Genomic DNA, 20,677 nt, shown 5'->3' on the forward strand with positions numbered 1-20,677 from the left:
GGTGGAAGAACTCCAGTCTTCACGTCATCTCCAGGATCCTCTACAGTAACCGGGAGACCTCACTCCCAAAAGTCCAGGGCAGAGCATCTGGCCTCTGGTTAAAGTTGAGTCTGTGCTTGGCTATGAGGCAAGAATTGGATAAACCACTTGTAGGCTTTTGCCAGCTACTCTCGAGGGGAAAGGTGAAAAGGCATTCACCATGGAGGAATACATTAACCGTTTGAAAAAATACACATGACTGGCTCCAACGCCCAAAGCTACTTTCGTAGAGGTCAAGCTGGACATCATCACTGAGCTCCAACCAAGCAAACAAACAACTCAACCAAACCTCCCGGTGCAACTCCTTTTCCATTACGTTCTAAAGGCGAACGTCACAGGGGAGAAGAGGCTGCACAAGTAACCGAGAAAATTAGCCTGTCTTTTTCAATGGCGATAATCGAATTAGCCTCAAATTAAACGTGTAATTGGCCCTCGCTGGATGCGAGGACAAAAGCCCCCCATTGTCCTTTTGCTCCCGCGGTGGCGGCTGCAGTGGTACCCACCCCGCCCAGGCCAGACCCTGGTGCAGGGAGCGCGGCCCGGGGCCGAGGAAGAGCCCGAGCTCCGGGAAAGCGTGCGCGCGCTCGCTGTTCCCCGCCGCATCCCAACCCGCTCTGGGTGGGCGGCTGCCTGGCTGCAGGGCTGCGCGCAGGGCGGAGGGCGCGCGACAGGGAGGAGCCGCAGAAGCCGGAGGGGTGCGGGAGGCGTGTGCGCGCTCCCGCGGCCGAGCCTCCCCGCGCCCGCGCCCGCGCCCGCGCCCCTCTCCCCGCCCCGCGCCCCCGCCCGCGCGCTCTCTCCTCCCTCCTCCCCGCCCCGCGCCCGCCCAGCCCCCGGAATCAGTGCAGCTGTCGCCGTTCAGGCTGCGGATTCCTCCAGTCCCTCCCCCGGCCGCCTCTCCGCCCGGAGCGAGCGCGCAGCCCCGCGCAGCAGCGCCCACCGGTCCCGTCCTGTGAGCCCCGGCCCCAGCCGCCGCCAGCCCCGCGGAGTCGCCTCCCCGGCCCACCCGCCCGGCCGCCGAGGAGCGGGAGGAGGACGGGACCCCAGCGCCCCCAACCCCACCCCCCCGGAGGTAAGTCGAGAGCGAGAGCCGAGGCAGGAGGATGCCAACTCACCCAGGGCTGCCTGCGGGCGGGCGGGCGGAGGAGGGGCGCGGGCAGGGGCGCATGACGCTGCTGCTGCCCTGTACCCCGGAGGCCGTGGGGGCGGGGAGCCGGCCCTCGGGGCGCGGCGGGCTCCGCAGTGAGGTCGCTTGCACCCCCACAACCCTCTGGGTCCTGTCAAGGAGGTGAGTGCCGAGTGGGGTCTCCCCGGGCCTCTTCCAGGCTCTGCGAGTAACGCTGTGGGGCTTCGGCCAGGCGTGGTCCGTGCTGCGCTGCTGCAACCCCGCGCGCCCCGCCGCCCCCGCCGCCCCCGCCTCGCCCAGTTCCGCGCCCGCGCAGGGCTGGGGGAGCCGCCCTGGGGCGCCGCGCCCGCCCCAGCCTCCTGCCACCCGGTCTTCAACAGGTTCGTGCGGGCGCGAGGACCCCCGGGCCCTGCCTAGGGAAGGTGGGCTAGAAGCCTCTGGTCACCGGCTCACCGTAGCCCCTCCGAGGGAGCCTTCCCTTTGTTTTAGTGACAGGAGAGGTGCCAGGTGCTACCATCTAATGAGGGGGAGGCTGTACGGAAAGCATCGCCCGTTATTTTTGCAGTCAAGCCAGGGCACATAGTGAGGAGAGGGATGTGTGGGAGTGCTTCAGCAGAAGAGAAGATGGATTCGATGCGGGCTTTTGGGGCGGGGATGTGCGTTTTTTGGCAAGATGGATGGCTCACGGTGCCCTCGCCGTGATGCAGCACAATGCAGCAGTATCGCAGTCTCCGGGCTTCTCGCCGATGGGGCTTGGCACAGCCGCTCGGCGCCTGCGGCCCCCGCCCGGCCCCACCCAGGCCCAGGGCAGCCCTTTGCCGGAGCCCTGCACTGCCTCTACCTTGTCGTGCTGCCGTGGAGAGACGTAGTGTCGGGAGGAGCAGGTCACCTAGGTATGCGAGGGGCAGCCTTCGCTTTGGGGGTGACCTCTCCTGCCCCGCCTGTTGGGTGTGGGGACCAAGGCGCGCCCTGCAGCACTGATGCAGGCCAAAGCTGCTGGCCTTCGGATGCAGAAGGGAGCCTGATGCTAAGGAGGGATAGCACGGAAGGGAGGGGCTGCAAGGACAGCCCGGGCTGTGGTGCATTTGGTGTGGAGTTGCCGCTTTTCTGTGCATCGCCCATAAACCATAGCCACAAACCAGCTGGGCACTGATTCTATTATTTGTGGAAAGTTGGTGCTTATTAATTAGACTGTCATAGCCGTGATGTTATAGTTCCTTGTCTGCCTTTCATCATTTCTGAGAAAATGGGTATTTTCATTTAGGAAACCATCTTTGAAGTGAAATGATTTTTCATTTCAGATCACATGTTCCTGAAAACAATTATTAAAATATAGTATTCAGCCGGTGTTTTAAAAGAAAATGGTATGCAACTCTTTTAACCTGTTTTTTAATCTGCTTTTTTTTCTGGAAGCAAGCACAATTATTTATTTTAATTCTCTATTAAGGATTTTTTTTTTTTTTTGATAAGTGTCATGATTGATAGGGAATTGGTTTTCTCCAGAATCGGACTTGTAGGTTCAGGTAGTCAGGTGAAGCCTCCAGGCATGACCAATGGGGTTACTGGCTGCGTTTATGGCTTTCTCTGTATTTTTGTGTATGTATTTGTAGAGATGTGGCTGGGGAGAGGGGTTGAGGCCTCTGCTGTTGGTTATCTGGTGAGACGGATCCCAGTATCATTTAAGTGTCTGCTGCCACACAGGAAATGCCTCATTAAGCTTGCCAGTTCTGTACTCCATTTATGAGGTATGAGGCAGTGTGTGGGATATATTTCAAATGTCACTTCAAGCTTTCCTACAATGTGAATGTGAGAGGCAGACTTCAGTCTACTAACGGGAAGGGAAGCTCAGCTCTCCAAAACCAGGGGCGAGCCTGCCTTTGGTTTTTGTTTTTTTGTTTTGTAATCTCTGAAGAATCTGTTAGTGTATCGTAGAACAGTCTGTAAACTGTGGGGTGTGTAGTGTCTGTGTATGTGTGGAATGTCTGTGATGTGTTTGGAGTGTATGTAATGAGCATGTGTGGTCTGTGTACCGTGTATCTGTGGTGTGTGGAGTATGTGGGGTGTGTGTGGCTATAGTGTGGAGTATGTCTGGTATGTGTGTGTGGTGTGTATGGGTGTGGTGTGTGTGTGTGGTGTGCCTGTGGTGTGTCTGTAGTGTGTGGTGTGTGGTATGTGTATGTGATGTGTGTGTGGTATGTGTATGTGATGTGTGTGTGGTATGTGTATGTGATGTGTGTGTGGTATGTATGGGTGTGTTATGTTGTTGTGTGTGGTGTGTGATGTATGTGTGTCTGTAATGTGTATGTGTGTGTGTGTGGTATGTGCCTGTGGTGTGTCTGTAGTGTGTGGTCTGGTATGTAGTGTATGTGTGTGGTATGTATGGGTGTGTTATGTTTGTGTGTGGTGTGTGATGTATATGTGTCAGTAATGTGTATGTGTGTGTGTGTGGTATGTGCCTGTGGTGTGTCTGTAGTGTGTGTGTGTGTGTGTGTGTGTGTGTGTGGTGTGCCTGTGTGGTGTCTGTAGTGTGTGGTGTCTAGTGTGTGGGGGTGGTATGTAGTGTGTATATTATGTATTTGTATATGGTATGTGTATGTGTGTGGTGTGTTTGTGTGTGGTGTATGTGTGTCTGATGTGTCTGTAATGTACGTATGTGTGGTGTGTCTGTAGTGTGTGTGGTGTGTGTGTGATATGTCTGTAGTGTGTGTGCCTGTAGTGTATCTGTAGTGTGTGGTATATGATGTATGGGGTGTGTGTGTATGTTGTATGTTTTGTGTGTTGCGTATATGTGTGGTGTGTGTGGTATGTATATGAGGTATGTGGTGGGTGGATGGTGTGTGTGGTGTGTTTGGTATGTGGTGTGTGTATATACATTATTTGGGATGTTCAAAGATGGGACTTCATGAATTTGAGCTTCATGGTTGTGTTGGTTATCTGCATAAAGATTTTTTTTTAAGTATTGTGTGTGGATTAATGCAGACGTTTTGGATTTACTATGTTGTAAACAATATCCTGTGCTGACGTCACAGGAGCTTTAGCTGTTCTAACTTACACACCAGCTGCAGAACTCGGTTGGCTTAAGCACTTTGTGTCATCTCCGCAGTGTCCCTGGATCATCTCACATTGGTGAACAGCCTGGGGAGGGGGGTCTCTCAGTGATGTAGGAACCGGGTCATCCTGAGCAGAGACCTGACACCAGCACTTTCGAGAATTTGATTTTTTTTTTTTTTTTTTTTTTTGTCTTGATGTATGAAAATGTGATGGTCCATGGGGTGGTACTATTTTGAGACAGAAGGATTTTACTATAAAAAAAAAAGTTTGGCTAAACATGAGGGGCAATTGCTGGTGTTTTGTTGTTAGAATAATTTTAAGCTTTTCATCTTAAGATTCTCTTTTTTACTTAGTTGTTTTTGAGACAGGACCACTGATCTCAAACTCTGGCTTAAGTGAGCCTCCTGTTACCCTAACTAAAGAGCATATTTTCAGTGATGAACTTACAGTTCAAGTTCTTATATTTCTTTTAGCTTATGTATCTTTATGCTCAGCAGTGACCCTCCTTCATTTATGCCTGACCAAGAGCTTCCTTTTAATAAGCCTTTTCTAACGTTCTGTGGATTTCCTTATGTAGCCCTGGGTTCTCCTGCAGGTTATTGGGAATGCAAACCAACCTTCCATGAGGAAAGAGCCAGCTTCTTGGTTAAAAATGCTACTGCTGTAGCACTGAGGGTTCTCCTCGTAAGCTTCAGACAGTACATTTTATCGAGTTGTCCTCTGGCCTCCACATGTGCGCGTGGCTGCCCTACCCATTATGCACACATACAGGCTCCAGGGGAAATGAATCTAAAATTTCACCATTTCCTTTATTCTTCCTGAAACATAAAGCTGAAGTATCTCTGGCTGGGTGTATGCACACGTGTGTGTTTCCTGTCACTAGATGGATAAACCTGGAGAGTCTATTTATTATTGGTTATCTAGATTAATCAGTGTTTTACATTTCTTCCCAAAAGGCCTCTGAAGCTGAAAATTCATCCCCAGTAGAAGAGGGCTTTGGGAGTGAAGCCGAGCCCGGGGGCCTCAGACCCTTTACACCCTGTGTCTAGTCCTGCCCTGGCTCCATTTTCCCTTAGAGCTGTTTCTCCCAAATTAGTATTGATTATTGAGTTGTGGATATAAATAGTGTTTCTCAAATACGTGTAAAAGAATCAGAAGCCAATGAACCTAGTTCAGAACGAACTTGATGCTTCCTTGTGCTCCGCCTCTGGTCCCATCCTCAATTGTGTGCTTACTGCTTTGTTTGTAGATTGGCTTTCTTTTAAAGATCCTGATTTTTGCATATTTTTAACTTTATATAAGCAAAATTATATGTCTTCTGACTTGCATTTTAAAGTAACATCTCATCCTAAAATTCATAAATTTGCTCATTTCTAGTGCTGGGTAGTAGCTCGTTCATTCAGTCTTCCGTAGGTGGGTACATAGATCAGGTCTAGCTTTTTTTACTGCTAATCAAAGAGCAGCTGCGAATGGTATGGGTACTTGCCTCTTGGTATACATGTGACAACACACACACACATTGTCCAGGAAATGATCATAGAATATAATGTCATCGTCAGCCTTGGCAGAGGGTGCCAAGTTGTCTCCAGAGTGATTTGACGGACTGTGCTCTCGGTGGAGTGGAAGCGTTGTGTTTGCTCTGGAACCTCAATGTAAGTTCACTTCCTAACTTTAAAAAATCTTAATCCATTTGGTATTTGTTTTAAATTTTTTATTTGCAATTTTCTGATTACTAAGATGGACTGTTTCTGTCGTTGACCAGTTGAACTCTGTCTTCTGAAATGCTTGTTCAGACTTCGGCTCACTTTTCTTTAAAATGTTAGCTTGTTGATTTGTAGGGATCCTGTACGTAGCTTTCCCACTTGTAGATGATGTGTTACAGATATTTCCTGCTTACTCCTGTTTTTGAAGGAAAATCAAATAATTTCTTTTAATGAATTTATGATTTTAATGAAGTAAAAATCTAGTTTTTTTTTTTTTTTTTTTTTTTAGGATAATTTTTTTTTCTGTAGAAACAAAATCCTTACCTTGGAAAAAACAAACAGATCTGATTCCAGATCCTGATGTTCTTGTTCATTAGCTGTGTGTTTGTGGCTGTGTGTGGCTGGACCCAGCCATACTTATTTTCTTCATCAGAGAACCCAAATAATAACTTCCTCATGCAGCTATCACGAGACATCAATTCAGAGCGCCAAGCACATAGTAGGTGTTCAGTTCGTTTGCTTCTCCTTTTTGGAATGCTTGATCTATATGAGCTACAAATTTCCTTGATACTGCATGGCAAAAAACTAAATCTTTTTGCATCGGGAGCTATTAAATTGCTTACTCTAACATCTGTTTTTATAGAAGGCTGTGTGACCAACGGGAGTTATGTATTAACACAGGCTGTAATGAGCACTTGCTAGAAACAAACCTTTAGGTTCCAGTATGTGAAAACAGTACCTGCTTACATCTCTTCATGATGTGATATAACGTCCTCCATTCGCAGCTACTCTGCGATCGCTTTACATCATTACTTGGACTTGGTAAATTGTTCTTGAATATATTCTTCTGCCAGGATTTGAAGATACACTGGTATCTTCAAATTTTTAAAAACGTGTGTGTGTGTGTGTGTGTGTGTGTGTATGTGTGTGTGTGTCCGAAAGCGCATGCACGTGCACATGGAGGTCAGAGGTCACCTTGTAAGAGTCCATTGTCTCCTCTGGCACGTGGGCTCTGGAACCAAAGTCAGATCATCATACTTAGAGGTAAGTGCTTCTACCTGCTGATCTGTTTTAAAGGCCTGAATGACTTAAATTAGAATAAAAATTAGTTACTAAATCCTAGAATGATGCATACATTATAGTAATATATACGCTGTACTCAGAAGATAAAAGATCTTTACAGAACACGTGTGACTCTGACGAACTGTTTGTCCTGTGTTTATTTTTTTTTCTACCAGAATTTGGAGGAAACTAATATCAGTAATGAAAGGATAAAATATACTAATTTTTAAAAGAGCTCCTTATTTTTCATGCAAATACACATTTATGTTAGGCCGTATCACTCACGTAGAGCGTGGGAAAAGATGTAGGAACTGGGCCACACGGGACCCTGCAAAACAGTATCTGGGAGGCTGTGTGTCCCTAATGGCTGTGACCTTTGGCTCAGCAAAAAGTTTCTTCTTCTCTCCCTGCCCTCTTGGGTGGATCTTGAAGACACAATTTGTGTGTGTGTGTGTGTGTTTGAAGAACAAGTCTGAAGATGAAAGTGCTGTATGTTTTTCTGAAATGTCCTTTGCCAGGTAGACAGTCCTAAGGGAAGACATGTTTCTTCTTTGTTCTGTTTGATTAAAGGGAAAGGAAAACCTACATTCTTTATGAAAGGAATTTTTTTTTTTTTTTTTTTGCCTAGGGTTCTATTTTTTTTTAACCTGGAGTATATGAAAGCTTTTTTGTAGATTATTAATAGTATAAAAATATTCATTTTTTTCTCACCACTTTTTAAGTACTCTCAATTTTTTATACTGTCTGCTAATGTACATGGTATATTAGGTTTCTCCCGAATTGTTTGTAAAGAGCACATGCTTTCAGAAAAGCATGAATTAGAATAAATCACTGTAACAGAAATACAAAATATAGAGCTGGTAGATACCTTAGTTGAGAAAGTGCTTGCTACCAGCCTGAAGTCCTAAATTCAGCCATCCCTGCAAACTCATACAAAAAAAAGCTTGTAATTCCAGTGCTGAGATACGCAGAGACAGGTGGATTCTTGGTGCATTCTGGCTATGTAGCCTGTCCTAATTGGTGAGCTCTAGGCCAATTAAACCTTGTTTCAAAAAGTACAGTGTAGGCTAGAGAGATACCTCAGCAGTGAAGAGCATTGGCTTCTCTTTCAGAGAACCCAGGTTCTGTTCCCATCATCCAAAATGGCAGTTCACAACTTTCTGTAATCTTAATTCCAGGGGACACAGCTCCCTCTTCTGGCCTCCGAGGGTACCAGGCTGATACATGGTACACATATATACATGCAGGAAAAGCACTTCTGTACATGAACTGTTTTAAAGTACAATCTTTAAAAAGGTGGATGGCTCCTGAGGAAGACACCTTGGTTGATCTCTAGGGTGTGTGTGTGTGTGTGTGTGTGTGTGTGTGTGTGTCTGTGTGTTTATATGTATGAGTGGGTTTTGTTTGCTTCTGTTTTTGTTTGTTTCTTTGTTTTGGAGACAGAGCCTTGTTGGGTAGCTTGCTGTCCCAGAACTTACTGTATAGCTCAGGATGGCCTAGAACATGAACTAATCAAATTGTCACAGTCTTCAAGTGCTGGGATTTGAGGCCTGAATCACCATGACTGGCTCAAATGTATTTTTTAAATCATTTTATTACTGAAATAGTAGATGAATGTTCTAAGAAGTTTGGAAAGTGACGATGAACACAAAAAAGAGAATGCAGATGATCAAGTATTTCACAACCCAGAAACAGGCACTGAACGTTAACATTTTGATGTTTAATCCTCTCCTCAAGTATCTCACCAGTACGTAATAAGGACTAGTCATGAGATCATAAACTGAGTCACAGGGACTTGACAGTCTGTGTGGTCACATGATACTCATCTGTCTTCCATCTCTATAAAAGCATGGCAACACATGAATGCTGATTTCTTCCCATACATGAATACTGTCTGATGCTCTGTTCTCTTAAGAGGTTAAAGAAAAATGGTAAAGAAACAGAATCCAAAATGTATTCATGATAGATATTTCTCTCCAGTGGAAAAATACCAGAAATGGAGTTCTCATTAGGTAATGTGTGCTTTCTGTTTTGTTTTGAAAGGAAATCCCATCAGAGTTGATGGGTTCCCTTGAGAGGTATCTCCAGATGGGTTGGGCAGCATCTGATTTTACTTTCTGTCTTCAGATTTTTAGAGTCATTGAAGCGGCTATTCCATAATGTGTTGCTAATAGAATAGATGTGGTTATTACAGTCTGGATTTTATTGTAATACATTTTTTTTATTGCATTGAACTTGGTTGTAACTGTTGAAAGGGTAGATTAGATCTCGGTTTTCTCAGGGTCTTGGAGTTACTTGCCTTGGGAAGATAGCTGTAGATCTAGCATCAGTTTTAGTAAGAAAACCAATAGATATACCTGATAGATAAGCCAGCTTGGTGATCTCTAGGACAGCAGACAGAAGGCAGGGGACTTTGTTGCCTTGGTCTTGTGGTTGGCTCCTTTCTGACAAACTGAAATTAGTAGAACCAGAGAAAGCAAGCAGAAAAACCTTTAAGCAGGAAACCAAGGAGAATCATTTCTAGCAATTTTTGTTGGCATGTTGGGCTTGTTGTTAGTCTCCTTTGGAGTGGTGGGCCTCCAGAAAAATGGCAAATGTTGTTATTCTTCCTGGCTTAAACAGGAAGTGTTTAAATAGCAGTGACAGTTCCTCTCCAAGTTTAATGGGGATTGGGCTGGTGGTGGCATTGGACAGCACTGGGTAGACTTCCTTCACACAGATGCAGGATTCAGAATCTTCCAACCTGACAGGAACCTTCTTAGCAAATGGCAGAAACCCATGAAGAGAAATTAAGAGAATAGCCTTGATGGCTATTGTGCCTGTCCTGCTGACCTGGGTAGAGACCTCAGCCTGACTTCTAGGCAGCTACAAATGTTGTATTTTGACATTGGGGTGGCAGCCAGCCCAGGCATTGTCCTAGTGGCCCAGGCTAAATGAGAGCAGGGAGCTGGAACGCGGCCTTGGCTGGACCTCTGAGTGCTTGAGAGCACCTGCCACTATTTTGGGAAGCATGTGGTGTTCAGAGGTATCAGTCAGGTGGCATCGTGGAGAGGAGCCTGGTCTTTCTCACAGCACTTGACAGCTCTGTGCTGTCAGCTGTCCACAGATTCCCAGTTTATCTTTGGGGTGGAGCTGAGAAAAAGACCTTAATCCAGAGCGAAGACATTTAGGTGTCATTTGGGAAGGAGAGATCCCAGCACATGAAATCTACCAGTATGAGGTTAACCATTCTGGTTTGTTTCTGAAGAGAATTTTTAAAAGATTTTTAGTTATTTTACAGGTAGGGTTTTTGTGGTCAACTTGTTTGCTTGTTTTAAGATCAAAACCCATTGCTAAAGGAATTCTCGACTTTCCTTGATAATCAGCTAATTTCTCACTTGTATTTTGTTCCTGACAGTTTGAACATCAGTGTTCAGGGGAGTTCTTAAAAAAACAAAAAACTTGCTTAGTCCTTGAAGGGGAAAAGCATAACAAGAGATCAGGCCAATTTACGTCTTATTTTAAAGAAAGCTGTTTATGTATATCAGTTGTTCTTTTATGTGTATTTTTCTTATGAATTATTAGTGTTCATGTGTGTGCGTGTATTAATTGTAGCATATATTGTTGCTGGGCTGCCTCCTGCAAAAGGAGATTTGATGACATGAAATTGTGACTTGAATGGATTGTACTCGCTGTTTTCTAGTTTTAAACTAGTCATTTAATGTTCCTCGCTGTTTTCTAGTTTTAAAACTAGACATTTAATGTAACCCCTGACTCAGTAGCCGGCCGGGTGCTGGAATGTTTGGCAGCTGTGCAGAGCAAAAGTCTCACTGTGCTCAGAAGATACATTTTTTTTTTCCCCACAGAATGGAATGTTGCAACATGTGGTTAGCCATTCCAGTTTGTTTTTGAAGAAGACTTTATTTCTTTTGTCCCCAAAATTAACAATTAGGGAAGACTTTTCCAAGATGTATTGTTATGTTCAACTTTTCTTTCCTTGGTAGTAATGGAACACGTTAAACACTAGAATTCTCTTTTAGAGGGATCCAGTTAGTGTGTGCTACAAGTGCAGGCAGGGTCCACCTGCCTAGAGCTAAGCATCTGAGGGCCAGTGTCCTTTTGATTACGTCTTTCTTTTCCATGTTTATTCCTTCCTTACAGCTAGAGAGTCTTCAGCTTCTGTAAGCCGAAGTATTTGAGTGTGTGAGTTGTATATTTGGACTAAGCTGCATCTCCACAGATGGTGGCCTGAATTTTTTTTCCCAGCAAGGCCTTGCTCAGAGTGAGTGGACGGGGATAAGTGGCAGTTTGTGGTGAAATGCAGCAGCATATTACCCACCCAGTGCGTCTTGAGCGATGAATGGCATGTGACTCCAGCAGGGCTGGAGAGAAGACGTTGGAATGTGTTGGAGCACTGCCAAAAGATTGGGCACAAGCTGTGTGACAGGCACTAATGCAACTTTGGCCTGCCTTAAAATAGCTGTAGGTTAACAGACTGTCTTGAGAGTTGTCGTTTGACTTGAGCAAAAATGTTTGTGTAAATGAACTATCGGGAAGTGGGGGTGATTGCTTTCCTCTTTATTTTAGCGGTTTGCTTTTTGTTGCAGTGGTCTTTAAGAGTATATGTAGACAAGTAAGGATTCTAATTTTTTCCATGTCCGTTCTCCATTAAACATTGGTGAGCACTAAGCCTTTCTTAAGCAGTAAGGCATCACACTCGACACTCAAAACAGCATTGTAATATTCATTAGCTGGTTCAGTGTGAGTTCAGTCTTTTGGACTAAGCTGTCTCCATGCAGATGGTGGGATGCATGGTTTTACTGGACTCATCCGTCATGCCTTCCCACACATCTCACTTGTGGCTCCACTCCCACACTTACCCACTTACTACAAATATGCTGATTTATGACTTAAATAAAGATCGGGGTCCTGGCACTTTAGATATTTAATGGGGCGTTGGGTACCAACCATCCCGTGGAGTCTTACTTGTTTGTTTTTACTGACATCTTCATTGATAATTTGTCTACAGTACTTGGTACTGGCTATTATTGTATTATCCTGGTTAGTTTTTTGTTAACTTGACCCAAGCTAGTATAGTTTGAGTAGTGAGAACTTCAAATAATGTAGGCCAGCCCATGAAGCATTTTTTTTTGGGGGGGGGGGGGGTTGGTGATTAATGTGAAAGGGTCCAGCCCACTGTGTCAGGTGGTCCTGGTGTATAAAAAAGCAAACACATTATATATTATATTAATTTTGCAGCTGTGTTCTTTCAGTTCTTCCAGTAGTAAGTCGTGTTTTTTTTTTTGTTTTGTTTTGTTTTTTTAAGCCAAACTAGTAAAAACAACGTACCTAAAGGAGCTTTCTTTACGATGGGTCCTGTACAGGCGTGGGCCTTTTGATGCCGTGATGAGAGCTGGAAGAGTCTATGGAGAGAGGTGGGGGCTGCCCTCGGGGAGAATCCAAACAGCCAGGTGGTTTGAGGATTCTGCAGATAAAATGCTTTTTAAATGCAATATTTGTATTAGTGAATATAAGGAGAATCGGAACAGAGACTTCTTGTGAAAGAAGTGTGTGTTCTGTGGGGTTTCAGAGAAACCCAACTCCTAAAGTTTTCTGAAATATATAAGATAGCGTGCGTGTGAGTGTGTGTGTATAGAGTTAAAGTGTAATAGAAATTTGATTCTAGATAAATTACAATTTTTAATTGTAATTTTATAACTAGTTGGAATATCTTACAAATAGCTGCTTTCTCTGTGCTTTTAATGTACTCTAAATTTTGTTGCTTTCAGTATCTTATGTATTCCAAAGATCTGTTCCTTATCGAAAAACATTCCCACCTATGTAACTGACTTGTACAGAGGTTTATTGTTCCTAATTGTTACTCCTTTTGGTCAATAAGTTGAATTTAGGTATACTTTTAGAATAGATAAGCTGGTTTTTTTTTTTTTCAACATGGAAATATGGAAGCAGCTTCTGTATTTGGGGCTGAGTGTGTGTGGTGGTGCTGGGGATTGAACACAGGGCTTTGTGTGTTTGAGGCAAGTGCTTTACCACTGACCTTCATCCCAGCCCCAAATAGCTTCATGTTTTACATAGGTTTTGATCCTTTATTTTTAGTTGGAAAATGCATTTTCTATGGTACTGTTGGCAGTTAGAAGGTGAGTTGAGCGTACTGGTGTCCACTCTCCTGTTGTAGCTTTGTTTTAGTCTTGCCTTCCATTTTGGAGGATGACAAGTGAGTTGTGATGGGAACTGTAATCTCTTACTTTTATTCACCGAGTATACTGTTATCTGATCACCTCAGGCTGGCTGCTCCCTGAGATCCACCGTGCAGTCCTTCAGCCTTAAGATACCTCTCACCTACTTGCTCTGTAATAGCATAAGATATTCTAGAGGGACAAAATTGTGGAATTTGCTTGTCTACGTTGGGGGTCACAGGGAACAGACTTGGAGTATCCTTGGCCTTTGTGCAGTGTGAAAGCAGATGGAGCTGCTGAAGTCGCAGTTGGCAGTGGAGTGGACAGGTGAGGGCCACATGGAAGCCATACCGTGGGGAGGCGGAGCAATGAGTCGGGTTATGAAATGCAAGCCAGTCAGATGTTTCTTCAGCTGTTGTCAGCCAGCTGGAAATAAATGGAACTCGTTAGGATGGTAATAGACTTAGCGTGGTGCCTCAGATGTCTATGAGAGGTGTATATTATAACGTTTTTAATGTTAGCTAGTAGCTCAGTTGTGTATGTTGGTGAATTAGGGGGCAGACTATCACAGATGCCATGTAGTGTGGTGATGTAGAGTGCTGACCTGGGCCACACTGCCTGCTGTGAATTCCCAGCTGTACCCAACTAAACCTTGTAATCTTCATTAAGCATTAACCCTTTCTGCCTCAGTTACTGTCCTGCCTAGGTTTTACGTTACCTTGATACAATCTGGATTTGTCTGAGAGTAGGGAACCTCAGGTAAGAAAATGCCTTCATAAGATCAAGTTGTAGACAAGCCTGTAAGGCATTTTTTAAAATTAATGATTCATGGGGAGGGCCCAGCCCATTGTGGATGGTGCTGTCCCTGGGCAGGTGATCCTGTGTTCTGTAAGAAGGTAGGTTGAGCAAACCATGAGAAGCAGGCCAGTAAGCAGCACCCCTCCATGGCCTCTGCATCAGCCTCTTTCTTTTGGTTTCTTCTCTGACTTGCTTAGATAATGATCAAGGAAATAACCCAAAATGTCCCCATGTCACTTTTGGTCATGGTGTTTCATTGCAGCAATAGTAATCTTTTTGTTTTTTGTTTTCGAGACAGGGTTTCTCTGTGTAGCCTTGGCTGTCCTGGAACTCACTCTGTAGACCAGGCTGGCCTTGAACTCAGAAATCCGCCTGCCTCTGCCTCCCAAGTGCTGGGATAATAGGCATGCACCACCACTGCCCGGCTGCAATAGTAATCTTAACTAAGATAGTTAATTACCTTGCCTGTTGGATGCTCTAAGACTTGTAAGAACAGATAGTATTATTGTTGGGACAAATAAGTTAATATAAGTGTTTAGACTAAGACCTGGTTTAGAAACAAGAAGCTTTTTAACACAAGGGGGAAAGCAGAGCATACAGCAGTTTAAGTACTATGATCTCAACTATGTAGAAAACACACAAAGGTTGTCTCTGTTTTTCTCTGTGTTCTAGTATTCCCTAACAAATATATGATTATGCAGGTTAAAAACTAAGCTTTGTTTTTAAAGTGCCCATATCTCTTGCAAACAGAATGTTGATTGTAAGAGGCCCCTGCTCCTTCAAAGCTCGGGGCTTTTCACTTGGTGACAGCCAGCTTCCTTTTCATTCTGCTGGCTTTTACATTCGTACAGAGAGTCTCAGAGTAATGAAACTCAAAACGTTTTAAAAATTTTTAATTTATGTTTTTCTGCTAATTTAGACTGTTGGTGTAGTAGAAAGAATGCAGACACAGTCATATGACTTCCATTTGTTTTGGTATTAGGCAAATTATGAAATTCAGTATGATCTTGGATCAGTATGAGAGCTTTGGAAGGGAGAGATGCCAGGTCTTCATCTACCAGGTATTGCAGTGTCAAGACAAAGTACGCAGTCTGCACACATCATTTCCCAGGATCTGGCACATTATGAGAACTTATTAATGATACTACTACCGTCACCACCCTAATGTTTTGCTCTGTCACTAAAGCAATGCAAAGAAACTTGATCACTCTAAATTTACCACTAAACATGCCGACGTCTTAGCATGCTGATTTTTACTGCTTGCTGTAGAATTCTATAAACCACAGTGGGCTCTCTTCAGCTATCTCCTTGTCCTCCATGTATCTCTCTATACATGTGGTTTTGTTATCACGTTCTGCCAGTATGTCTGTCTATGGATATCCAGTTCATCGAGACTGATGTCCGTGAGGGTGGTACCACAGAACAGCAAACAGCACCAGAGGCAAGCAGGCCAGCCACGTCAGTGCAGTTCTTACTCGTGTCACGTCTGTCAGAGGATGTCAGGGTTTCTGTCCTCTGTGTTCTCAGTCAGCAACTCTGGCTGACAGATGTACAAGGTTAGACTACTTGGTCAAAACAAGTCACGAACCTAGCCCTACTGCAAGAAGAGCAGGCAGCGATAACCCTAAAGAAACTGGATATACATGTGCTTCAGACATTGCTAACAAGACAATAATGTGTCAGTAATCTGATGTAAGCAAGCGTTTCCCATTACGTTCCTTGAAGCACTAGCTTTTTAGTATGTTAACATACATATGCATATGTGTGCATGTGCTTGTAGAGGCCAGAGGCTGATGTTGGGTTTCTTCCTAAACTGTTCTCTGAATTTTTAGAGAGCACACCCAACTGGCCAGCAAGCCCCAGGATCCTTAGCACTGGGATTATAAATGCATATGTCCATGCCTGGCTCTTATTCAGGGACCTGAATTCGAGGTCCTCATGCATACATGGCAAGCAATTTACCAAATGGGCCATTTCCCCAGTCCTCATGTTAATTAAAATTTTGTCGTAATTGGTTATACATATGTATAGTCCCCCCACCCCCAGTTTGGTGGTTTTATGTTCTAAACTTACCATTCACAGAAAAAAGGTAAACAAAGTCATGATGACCATGATTATAATAGAAGAATTGGTTTTAACACGTAACCCAATACATAGTTTTTTTTGTTTTTTTTTAAGTGCTTCAATAATTTTTTGGTTCTCTCTGACTCTATAATAACTTTTCTAGAAATTTTAAAATGAAGGGGCTAATTAGCTGGGAATACAACTTAAAAATTGTCAAGAGGTTATTTCTCCACCAAGAAGTTTTGGATTTTAAGCTTGTGTAAATAAGAAATCTCAGTGGGAGTTTTCACTTAGTAACTGTAAACCTCACATAATAAAATTATGGCTATAAGTAGCCCCTTCTGTTTTGTAAAATTGCCTGAGCAAAACCAAATAATCATGAACTCTGTAGACCTTTGACCTTGTGCCACGACCCCGCCCTTTCTCCTAACCATAAATTCAATTTCTGTCAGAAATCACCTGCAATCTAGACTGAGAATTCAGGTGTTTTTGCTTTGTTCTTTCCTTTGAGAATAGATACAAAGGATGGGCAATTGCTGTTTCTTGATGACAAATACATCTTTAGCGATCCCAGTTAACTCACCTTTCTTTCAATTTTTTTCTTCCATTTTCCATGGACCTGTAAATAAACTCATCTTCAAAGGCAGCAGAGGAGACCTGGAGAGCCACAGGTCCTAGTCCTGTCCCTTTGTTGATTTGAGTATTGCAGGAAAAATATGACACTCCACAAAATCCAGCATCAAAGAACATGTTTTACCTGACCCAGGCTAATAAGAGTCAAGCTTACATGTTAAGGAAACACATGAGAACACATTTTTTTTGCTACAGAACTGGTCAGAACCATGTTTTCCAGAGAGGTGGGGGGTACAAAACTTTTGCTCAGTAAAAAGGCTGTGTGTGTGTGTGTGTGTGTGTGTGTCTGTCTGTCTGTCTGTCTGTCTGTGTGTCTCTGTGTGTACACATTTGAAGACCAGAAGTCTTCATTAGGTGTCTTTCTTAATATACTGTCCTCTTTACTTTTTGAGATACGGCTTCATAATGAACCTGGAGCTCACTGATTGGCTGGGCTAACTGGCAAGGAACAGCTTCTGGGATCCGTGTGCTGCGTGTCCTATGGCACACTGGCTGCTACACTTGTTCACTCTTTTAATAGAGGTGTTGGGGATTGAACTCAGGTTCTCATGCTTGTGCTTCACGCACTTTGCTGATGGAGCCATTTTTCCAGCCCAGCTCGTTTGATTTTTTGTTTCAGGGACATGTGTAACACCAGCTGTCCTCAGACTGACAGGACTCCTGCCTCGGCACCTACACCCTGTAGTGTTGGCATTATTGACATCAGCAGCATGCCTCATGTAGGGATGTTGAGGGAGAGCTATTTCCTCCCCTTCACGGCTGTCCTATGGATCAGCTAGAACAGTCATAACTGTTAGGAAGCTCTGTGGAAGACTAGCATTTTTTTTTTTTTTTCAGTGCAAGCTGCAGGTCATGGTCAGAAAGAATTGTAGGGAAGACATAGAATTGGAAATTGGAGGGCTGGGCACCATTCTGCAGATGTTAATGTGCCATGCCATTGTATCAAGGAGAAAGTGAAGCTCAAGGCGCTGAGGTCTCAGCCTAACACAGTGTAAGGGCTACAACTCTCACTATTAAGTCAGTGTCCTTGTGACTGTTGCAGTGCTGGCTCTGATAGGCATGTCCCTCCACTTGTTAGGGCCACTTGTGTTACATTTTAAAACTAAATAGATGGGGTGAGCCTCTTAAGCGTGCTCATGTCTTCTGCTTTCATGCCATTAAGTTGCAGTCAATGGTTAAGCATCACTGTGCTGAAACAGTACCAAAGGCAAGAGAAGAAAAAGGAGAAGGCGAGGACAGATGGCTCAGCAATTGAAAGCACCGACTGCTCTTCCAGAGGAAGCCAAATTCATACCCAGCACTCACATGGCAGCTCACAGGGATGTGTGTAATATATACACATATAACACACACACACACACACACACACACACACACACTAGGTGTGGGGGAGGAACGCCCATTGTATCTGGAAGTGAAAGCACAGCCTCACATGCTGCTTTTATCTTACAGACAGTAACAGATAACTCTGGCCTGCCTTTCCAGGCCAGGCTGAAGGAAGATAAAGGTCATCCCATATTAGGAAAGTGGCTAGTTAAGTTTTATTTTGACATAGTGGGTATGTTTACGACTTTTCAGATCTGTGTTTGAGTGGAGACTGATGGGAACATCGCCTCCACCCAAAGGGGATAAGAGGGCAGCCCTGAGAAGTAGGACTCAGCTGCCTCCACTTGGAATCAGTTTAGCCACATAAGACATCTAGGATGCACTAGGGAAGAGGGAGTGGACCCTGCACCCCTTGTATCTCACTCCACCTTGCTCAGCGGACAGCAAGGCCACAGCTGCATTTTTCCTGAAGCCACACTGCCCACTCAGCTTTGTGGTAAGGCGTTTTAGTAGTAACTGCATAACCAGCTGAGTAACTAACTTGAGGGACACTGGACCAGAACAGGTAAATTAAGACTGTCTTAGACAAACTATGTTGTGTGGGCATCCTAGTCTCACCAAGTTGCCTGATCTTGGTGTCTTGGTGTTTCTACATCTTAAAATGAGCCTAATAACAGGCAAAATACAAAAATTCGTGTAAAGTCAGGATGTTCTTTGGCTAATAATAATAATTGTAGTCATCATCATCCTCCCTCACCATGAACCACCTGCAGCAGTCAGGAGAGCTGGCCCTGGTCCACACCTCTGCCATAAGGTGTCATGTGTGGTGGTGATACCCTATCATTTACCCCTTGCCACCTGCCATAGTCTGGAGAGTTGGCCCTGAGGGCATGAGAGCAGAAAAGCTATCTCTGCTCCTCCATTGACTATACCTCTCAGGAGAGCGGCCTATACATTGCCTGGGCAATACAGTGAAGGCACAGATGAGCCAGCCCCCAGGATGTGAGAGCAGGAGAGCTGGCCCAGCCCCTCACAGGCTGCAGCAATGGACTGAGCAGCACAGTGGGGCTGACTCTGGAGGCATGGGTGTGGGTGAGGCATCCTTGAGGACATGGTAGCAGGAGAGCTGCCCCTGCCTCCTGCTGATGGCAGTGTTGAGTGTCCTAGTCAGCGTTGAGTGGCTAGCTCTGGAGGTGTGGATGACGGAGAGCTGTGCACTAACCAGCTCTGCTACTATGCAGGCCCAGATCCAGGGCTCCGAGATGACCCACTCCAAAATCTGTATCATCTGCAAATGGTTTGGACACGTGAAAGGGCCAGTCCTGCTGATCCAGAACTACAGGATCTCCACAACAGGGCAAGAACAGGATAACCAGGAGGAGTCCACATGAAGATCTAAGATGGATGGTGTCACAGAAGCCTGAGATCTCAAACCAGACCAATGACTCATTGTGACGATCATTTATTTGGAAGTCAAGATATGTGGTCAGAAAGATACATTGTGAGACACACTGACACACTACAGCTTCCACGATGAGATGTCTTCTATTCTTTTGCTTTGTTGTGTTTGTTAGTGTGTTATTTTATTTGGGGAGGAGGTTGCAAGGTTGAGGGACAGATATGAGGGGACATGAAGATTAGTGGGACTGGGTTACATGATGTGAAACTCAATAAAGGAATCAAATAAAAAGTTAAAGATTAAGTCTGAAAAACGGGGATTTTAGCTACTTTAGAAATTATTACTTCAGACATGTCACATAACTAATTCTGTATCGTTTGTTCCTATTGTCTTTGTTATTTTTCCAAAACAAATTTTGTTTTTAATTTTGTTGAATAACAACATCTACCAATCAGTTACTTCTCTCATCCATGACACCTGCTCCAACTTAGCTGTTCTGATGAGTCTTTATTCAGGAGAGTAAAAACTTAACTTTAGTCTGTGGGTTGCTTGTGTATTTGGCACTGGAGTATGTAATTAGCAAATGTGGCATACAGAAGCCTGGGGGCTCATTTATCAGGTGGCAGTAGCTAATTAGTTTCCACTGCAGAGGATTAGCCCTTTCCAGCTGACCCTAAGATAATGGAATGGTTGGGTGGGGTGTGGGTGCGGATAGAAGATGAGTCCTCGTCCTCTCAGTCTTTCTGCCTCCCAGCGTATGGATGTGTGGCGTTGCAAACCGAGGGACAACAAAACTGAAACCGAACAGAAAACCCAGAATGCTTGGTTACATTTGAATGTCAGATAAATAATATCTTTCAAAGTATTTCTCATACAGATTTTAGGGCTTATATTCAAGTTCATTTCTTGAATCTGAAGACCAGTTTTAATTGATATCCAGTCTTTCTCTGAGAGTCTGGGTTGTATGGGCAAAAGCTTTTGCTCTATCCCTCACAACTCACATCTAGTGTAGGCTGGATCCTATTGTGAGTGCCATTTTAATTTGTTACAAAGTCTAGATTCTGCCTTCTGTTGAGGTGAGCAGTTGAGAGGTTGATGGTGAGTGGAGGCTGCTGGGTGCCCACTCAGGCCAGGATGGAGAGTGCAGTCTGATTTCCATGGCAACAGGAATTACACTTGTTCTGTAAGGAGTTCTTGGCAGTGAGTGTAAATGGCTGCAGCCAGCTTTCTCTTAGAGGGGGGAGTTGGTTGGTTGGTTGGTATGCCTTACTGAAGCTCCTGCCGACTCCAGATTTGGGTTTGT

At 44.4% G+C, this 20,677-nt stretch overlaps 2 protein-coding genes across 2 annotated transcripts in view; both read left to right on the forward strand.

Annotated features, from left to right (window-relative positions):
- The first annotated feature begins 478 nt into the window (after positions 1-478).
- LOC143443152 (uncharacterized) lies at positions 479-19,917 on the forward strand. The gene is made up of 2 exons (XM_076938784.1): positions 479-1,108; positions 19,217-19,917. Exons 1-2 carry the CDS (start codon positions 479-481, stop codon positions 19,364-19,366), a joined length of 780 nt encoding a protein of 259 aa, XP_076794899.1. The 3' UTR covers positions 19,367-19,917.
- The window catches only part of Sptbn1 (spectrin beta, non-erythrocytic 1), a 159,646-nt gene continuing 140,446 nt past the window's right edge, over positions 1,478-20,677 (forward strand). Inside the window, exon 1 of the mRNA XM_076937963.1 lies at positions 1,478-1,542. The gene's annotated coding sequence lies outside the window, so the exon portion shown is untranslated. The remainder of the gene's footprint in view (positions 1,543-20,677) is intronic.

This window comes from Arvicanthis niloticus, chromosome 7, assembly GCF_011762505.2.
Source record: "Arvicanthis niloticus isolate mArvNil1 chromosome 7, mArvNil1.pat.X, whole genome shotgun sequence".
NCBI classification, from domain to species: domain Eukaryota; kingdom Metazoa; phylum Chordata; class Mammalia; order Rodentia; family Muridae; genus Arvicanthis; species Arvicanthis niloticus.